This window comes from Castanea sativa, chromosome 9 (assembly GCF_040712315.1).
Source record: "Castanea sativa cultivar Marrone di Chiusa Pesio chromosome 9, ASM4071231v1".
In the NCBI taxonomy this organism is placed as follows: Eukaryota; Viridiplantae; Streptophyta; class Magnoliopsida; order Fagales; family Fagaceae; genus Castanea; species Castanea sativa.
This window is the reverse complement of record NC_134021.1, coordinates 12,780,279-12,787,287: the sequence shown is the minus strand read 5'-3', so window position 1 is coordinate 12,787,287 and position 7,009 is coordinate 12,780,279. Positions and strand designations below refer to the sequence as shown.

Genomic DNA, 7,009 nt, shown 5'->3' with positions numbered 1-7,009 from the left:
TCTACAAATAATACAATAAATATAGTGTATAAACTTTCACCTTAAAAAAAATTCAGTGAAGTGGATAAAAAAAATTATGTAAATATTTTTTTTAACTTTTTATTTGTGGCATTGTTGTAAATAACTAAGAATTTATAAATAGTTTTTTAAGTTGGAAATTTCCTAGAAGCGTCCTTACCATTTCCATTAGCCCACTCATATTTTTCCGCTTATCATTTCCTCTTTCATCTGATCTCCTCCTTTCTTCTACTTCACAAACTTCTCCGCTTATTTTATTTTATTTTATTTTTATTTTTAATGCATCTTTAAGTCTTAACTCTTCCTCACACAAACAAAGACTGGAGGTCAACACGCCCGACAGGTAAGTGTTCTCCAGCAAAGTAAATGTCAACAACAGAGAAGTATAGTGGCTCAAAGCAACAAGGATGAAGCTGAAGGAGAAACAGTGGCTTTGAGTTTAGAAACATTCCAAAGCTTTTTTATTCAAAGCCTCATAAAAGTCTCTCTGGAAGTGGCAGAGACACAAGCTTGAAGAAGTGAGTTTTAATGGCAGCACTTGAGCTTTGTCCATGACTTGAAATTTTTTTTTTTCTTCTTCTTCGATCTGATGTGAATCTTATCTTTCTTCTTCTTCTTCTAATTTTTTTTTTTTTTTTTTACCCAATAGGGCCAATACCCATGGCCCAAACCAAACCGGACCACCAAAAAACCATTCCAAATTTTTAAGATTAAAAAAAAAAAAAAAGAGCGGGAAAAATCTCAATGGCAATTTTTTAATTTCCCATTTCGGCGCCAAAATAAAAATACAAAAACAAAAACAAAAAAAACATAGAAAAGAGACCAATTTGAAAGATTGAAGAAAAAAAGCACTAGAATGAGTTGAAGAGTTGCGAAATCAGCGTTTAGGCGAGAAAACCAAACACATTGCCATACAACAATGCAAGCTAAGATCAGTACTTTCTTCAAAAACCCTACTTCTATTTCTATGGCACCCGAATCTCCGGACCCACCTCCCATTTTTGACGAACTCACCATCTGGGAGAACAAACAACACCAATTCTTCAACACCTACTCACGCAGAGCTCAAAACCCAGATAGGTAAAGCTCTTTGTTTATGGGTTTTGAAGAATCTTATAACTTGGGCTCTTCGTTTTTGCTTCTATATTTAGCTTTAATACACTGTTTTGTTATCTGGAAATCTAAACTATAATCAATTAAGTTAAGCATTTGGATGTTTCAACTTGTTTGCATACATGTGTTTTGAAGAACAATGATGAATTTTTATATATTCATTGGCTTTAATACACTGTTTTGTTATCTGGGAATCTAAATAAATCATTTAAGTTCTACATTTGGGTGTTTCAACGCCTCATACATGGGTTTTGAAAAATAATGATGAACTTTATATATTAATTGGCTTCAATACACTGTTTTGTTATCTGGGAATCTAAACAATAATCAATTAAGTTAAAAATTGGGGTGTTCTAAGTTTCAACTTGTTTGCATACATGGGTTTTCAAGAATAATGATGAATTTTGTATATTCTATGGCACTTTTTATTTTTGGGTGTACAGTAATAAAGGGTCAATCGATGAGATACTAGTGAAGAAATCCAATTCAGATAGTTTGTGTTCAAAAGTGGAATTGAAGAATTCTGGAAAAGCAATTAAGACAAACAAGAAGAGAACCTATGCACAGTTGCATTTGGATTTGGGTCAGTCTGATTTTAATTTACACACATGTTCAACATGTGGGGTCAAATATGCTCCTGGAGAGGAAGAGGATGAGAAGGCTCACAAGGGATTTCATAGAGACTATACCCTTGGGATTCCATTCAAGGTATATTACATTAAGAACTATGTGATTCGCTGTTTGTTTTTAAGTCTAGTGATAAAAAAATTCATAATATTTCCATAATTGTTGATTAGACATTTTATAATTGGCTTACAATAAAAGTATTATCAATGATGGGTTGATGTGAAAATAGTGTTACACCAATCATAATTTGCTACCTTGGCAAGTTGTGGGAAGAAAGTTTTGAAATTTTTATCTACACTGCTCTTTTTATAGTGATTTATTTTTTATATTGCTAACTTGGAGTTTTTTTTAAAGGGTTGGTGCAGTGAAAGGGTTGTCCATATGCCTTCGATTGAAAGTGGTCGAATCGTTTTGGTGTTAGATTGTGATCCTGTTGCACATAGGAGCAAGGTTCGTGTTTAATTTGTGATTTCTTTGAAATTATTGAATAAGATAGTTTGTAATTGTTAGCTTATACCTACACTAATGAGTCTGGTTTAAATGGCAATTTTTCCTCCCATAAGAATTTGTAGTGCGTGAGGTTACGGATTTAGAATCCATTAGATGCATCTGTAATTTACCAATAAAAAATAAAATTTGTTTGTTTTTATTAATTGGTATGCATATGGGACTTGTGAGTTAATGCTTTGTGGTATTAAATTGGGACAATATTGTACTGGCAGGTTGAGGCAGTGGTAAAAATGATGGAGATTGAGCTGGGAAGTGGATGGATTTTCCATAAGAGTTGTAAGGTATCAGCATTATCTTTTACTTGATAGTTTCACAAGGTTTCGTTTCCTCCTATAATGAGAGAAATTGCTAGAGGATTCTTTCACTGTTATTGATTTGTTTGTCAAATTTTACTTGATTCCATTCAGATTTCAATGATTCCAGAATAGAACATCAATTTTATGAATTCACGTTCAACAAACTACAACTTCTATGATGATTGTTTTATGATTCCTTCCAGTTCTGTAATGCTAAAATGTGTACTTGTTCATCTGTCTGCATAAGTTTCTCATCCTTGAATTCTATCTCATACATACATACATGTGTGTGGCTTTTGTATTGAACTTTATTATCTTCTTTGTGTGTTGAGTGTGGGTGTGTTTAATTTTGCCTTCTTAGAAACAGAAAAACAATAATGTAGACTCAAAAGTATATGGAATAAATGATAGTTCCTCAGCATCTTCTCCTAAAATTCTTCCTACTGATGGAGGAAATCTGTTTTCCCATGACTGAAATTATCCATAACAATACCCAATGCTAACAACGCATAAGCTACTCTATTTGCTTCACGATGAGCATGATTAATTCTAACTTCCTGGCAGTCATCTGATGAAATAATAATATCTTGGATCAGCATCCATTTTCTCCAAGGTGTGACAGACTTTCAAAGAACAAAATTGGTGACCACTTTTGAGTTGTCTTCTATTTGGATGTACCTAATTCCATCTTGCAATTGATTGGGCCAAACCTCCCCTTAAAGCCCCACTCTGCCGCTGTAATAGATGAAGCTCCTTATAGTCTAGTTGCACCAGATAGAGGGTTCTGATATGCTATCTGTAGATTTTAGAGTCATTTACTATATTTTCTAATTTCTTTGGAAAAACAGTGCTTGAATCAGGGGTCATGCCTCTGTTGTATACGATTGTGCATTGAGGTTTTGACTTGCTATTCTTTGCTTTGTTTCTCATGTTGGCAGGTATATCTGTTTATTTCCTCCCAAAGGATTGTAGGTTGCCTACTTGCAGAACCAATAAAACAAGCATTCAAAGTTTGCTCATGCTCATCGAATGGGGGATCTGAGGGCACTTCTGCCAAGGAAGTGGCAAGACAAAGTTCAACCTCCCTCCAATTTGGGGATATCAATTTTAAAAGGGAAGTCAAGAAAAGAACCCGTTCTGCTAATAGTTCTGAGGTTTTGGATGGGAATCTCAATGGAGCAATCATTTGTGAAAACGAAGGGGTACCTGCTGTCTGTGGCATTAGAGCTATTTGGGTCACTCCCTCTAACAGAAGAAAGCACATAGCTAGCCAATTACTGGATGCTGTGAGGTAAGGTTTTTTATAATTTGAGTCATTTGACACACTTCATCTCAGTGTTTTATTTCATTGGGGTTTTTGATAAAGTAACTGAATTGTATATGGCATCTTCAAGTATTTCTATCACATACAGCCAAATCATGTCAGCTAAATAAAGATCAAGACTAATTCTAACCTAGGATATCTTAATAACAAATATGAATGTGTATCACTTGTTTCTTGAACTGGAGCGGAACATTTCACAATCATTTTTTTCTTCAACGCAAATATGAAACCTTTTTGCAGCCCTTCGAAGTAAACTGAACTGATTGCTTTTTCTTAATTGGTTGCTAATTTGTTTTGCTCTTACTTTGGCTGTTCTCTTATTTTATGCTAATTGCAGGATGAGTTTCTGCATGGGTTCTGTTCTTGAACTCTCTCAACTGGCACTCTCTCAGCCAACCTCAGCTGGAAAGGCACTGGGATCCAATTATTTTAGCACTGGATCTTTCTTGGTGTACAAAACCAACAGTCTAAACTCACAGATGGTTAATTAAAAAATTTTAGACTAAGCATCTCCTGATGAAGTTGTTTACTTTCAATGGAAGCTTTGCAAAACCTTTTTCTGCTTTTGCATTAATTTTTAGGGAAACTATTGCTAATATTTGGTGGATGTATTTACCACCTCTGTTAGCTGAGTCATGCAGATGCATATCTGCTTTGTTATTAATTGTTTGTATCATAAGATTATATTAGACAATTAGTGGGACTAATTTTGTTATGCAAAAATTCACTGAAGTTTTCAAGTTTGAGCATTCGTATTAGTTTATGCAAAAGTTCATGTCTATTTTACTATAATACCCTATTTTTCCTATTACGTACTCATTTTTCAAAATACTCTATATCAAATTATTTATTTTACATTACATTTTATTAAAAAATCAAATTTTCTTGATTTTTTAATTGTTTATCTTTTTTCATACACAGCCACCACTTACTCTATTTTATTATACATGAACCGATATAGGTTATTTTAAAACAAAATTGTGTAAATTTTACACTTTTTTTCTATTATACAGGAATTGACGTGAATGTTCTACTTGTATTTTTATTTTTGATAACATGCTCTACTTTTATTCATTGTAAAACAAGTTGTACATTTTAATTTTTCATTATATACAAATATTTAATTTCTACAATTTATGATTTTTCAGAAGAATTAGAGATATACAGCATACAAAATGATCTTAAGATACTCAATCAAGAATTTAGCTTGTTTGTATTTTTAAGTGTTGATAAAAATTACAACGACCAAAATTTTTGATAACAATAAAAAAAAAAAAAAAATACTGCAACAGGGTAAGCAGGTACAAGGCTCAAAGGCTCAAACAAATTCATAAACTATTACAGACAAATCACATGAAATTACAAAGTACATAAGAACAAGATTGATGACAAAGCGTACAATTATCATGCAGTAATATGCACCAACTGTGAGTGGCGAATGTAAGTTCAACTATTTGGAAGCATTACCAACCCCAAATCGATTTCGCAAAAAGGCAATTAGTTTGTCTCTAGGAGGTAGATTTTCCTTGATGGCACTGACACTCACAAACTCATTAGCCCAATTGCAAAGTTTGGGAAATTTCTCCTTCCTCAACAACTCTACCCCAAAAGCTTCTTCAAAAATTTCAAGCCAGTAGCCTATGATGTTAGCAGCAATGTCTACCAGTCCTATAGTCTCTCCACCAAAATACTTCTGTTCCTTGAGCTCGTTTTCTAGCAATTGTAGAAGTTCAGATGTTTCTTCCACAGCTTTCTCACGCTCTTTCCCTTCAGATGTGCAAGATTTCCATATTGCAGACAAGTACTATTAAAAGAAAACATAGAAAACTCAAATTTTAGTGTTGATTGATGAATTATATCTCTCTTCTCTAACGACTGTTTCTAAAACTAATAATAATAAATAAATAAAACTGCAATGCACGCAGGGGTGCTTTTTTTGTGATGATTTTATCTTTAACATACACATTTCTAACAGGAAATTTACTGCCACTGAGGACCAAGGTTGTGAAGCTCACTAAGATTACCAAAAAATAAAAACGACAAAAACTAGTATTATAAAGCCACTCGAAAACCAGCTATTTGACTGGATGAAGGACTATTTTCATTTAAAAATTGATCAATAATATAGTAGTTTTTTTTTTTGAGAAGAATATTATAAATTTTTTAAAAGAAAATTATAAATTTAACAGTAAATGGTATTTACCTTCTCATCTATGAACTTGGCCCAGAATCGTGCATTGGCTATTTTGTAAGGATCTTTGGGCAAGATGGGATGGTCTTTCCAGGTCTCATCAATGTATTCGAGAATAACAAGTGACTCAGCCAAATGCTTTCCGTTGTGTACAAACACAGGAACCTTCTTGTGAATTGGGTTGTATTTGAGGAGGGAAGGGCTCTTGTTGGAAAAATCTTCATCAATGTATTTGTACTCTATTCCTTTCAGTTTCAGAACCATCTCTACCCTGCGACTAAAAGGGCTTCCCCAAAAACCAAACAACAACACTTCTTCAGCCATTATGATTTATGACACTTTTTGTTTCTGCTATTAAAAGAGTTTGTAATGAGATTCAAATGCTTGGCTCTACCTTCTGGGTCTGATACCCTTTAGCTTTTAAAGCTTATAATCTCAATGGTTACTTGGTTGTTACGCCTCTATAACTTTGGCTGTTGGAATTATTTATGTTTATTGGTCAAAATGTGCGACTAGAGGTGTTGGTTGAAGACTTATTGGAGCGATAGACTTGGGGAAAAAGGCAAAAAGCTGCAGAATTTTTGACCCAAAAAAAAAAAAAAAAAAAAAAAGCAAAAAAGAAGTTGCATAATTAGGGTTTGTTTGGTTTGGTTGGAAGAGGGCAAAAGTGAGATGATAGAAAAAATTTTAATTTATTTATTTGGTTGGGAGTGTAAAGTTGGAGGTATGAAAAAAGTGAATTTGTATAAATTTAGTCATATACTCTTGTTAAAAAAAGATACACAATTAAAACAAAAAAAAGTAACAAATAACCAAAAAAACAATCACTTAAACATAAACTAGAAGAGCAATGAAAGACTGATTTTGTTGCCTAGTGAACAATGAATAATCTGCCTTTGATTGAGTGAAGCCCAACTAAACCAAAGTACC

At 33.2% G+C, this 7,009-nt stretch overlaps 2 protein-coding genes across 2 annotated transcripts; one reads left to right on the top strand and one right to left on the bottom strand.

Annotated features, from left to right (window-relative positions):
- The first annotated feature begins 812 nt into the window (after positions 1-812).
- On the top strand, positions 813-4,628 carry LOC142610107 (protein CHROMOSOME TRANSMISSION FIDELITY 7-like). Its single transcript, XM_075781826.1, has 6 exons — positions 813-1,098; positions 1,575-1,839; positions 2,113-2,208; positions 2,481-2,549; positions 3,503-3,855; positions 4,226-4,628. Exons 1-6 carry the CDS (start codon positions 938-940, stop codon positions 4,377-4,379), a joined length of 1,098 nt encoding a protein of 365 aa, XP_075637941.1. The 5' UTR covers positions 813-937; the 3' UTR covers positions 4,380-4,628.
- A 444-nt stretch (positions 4,629-5,072) lies between these two features.
- On the bottom strand, positions 5,073-6,494 carry LOC142609891 (glutathione S-transferase U8-like). Its single transcript, XM_075781618.1, has 2 exons — positions 6,092-6,494; positions 5,073-5,692 (listed from the first exon to the last, which is right to left on the bottom strand). Exons 1-2 carry the CDS (start codon positions 6,401-6,403, stop codon positions 5,339-5,341), a joined length of 666 nt encoding a protein of 221 aa, XP_075637733.1. The 5' UTR covers positions 6,404-6,494; the 3' UTR covers positions 5,073-5,338.
- Between the last annotated feature and the right edge of the window lie 515 nt (positions 6,495-7,009).

Excerpts from the sequence above, each read along its gene's own strand:
- LOC142609891 (XM_075781618.1), bottom strand. The coding sequence starts at position 6,403 with ATGGCTGAAGAAGTGTTGTTGTTTGGTTTTTGGGGAAGCCCTTTTAGT. Across the intron at positions 5,693-6,091 it reads CCAAGTTCATAGATGAGAAG|TACTTGTCTGCAATATGGAA; the intron begins GTAAATACCATT and ends TTCTTTTAATAG.
- LOC142610107 (XM_075781826.1), top strand. The coding sequence starts at position 938 with ATGCAAGCTAAGATCAGTACTTTCTTCAAAAACCCTACTTCTATTTCT. Across the intron at positions 1,840-2,112 it reads CCCTTGGGATTCCATTCAAG|GGTTGGTGCAGTGAAAGGGT; the intron begins GTATATTACATT and ends TTTTTTTTAAAG. Across the intron at positions 3,856-4,225 it reads CAATTACTGGATGCTGTGAG|GATGAGTTTCTGCATGGGTT; the intron begins GTAAGGTTTTTT and ends TGCTAATTGCAG.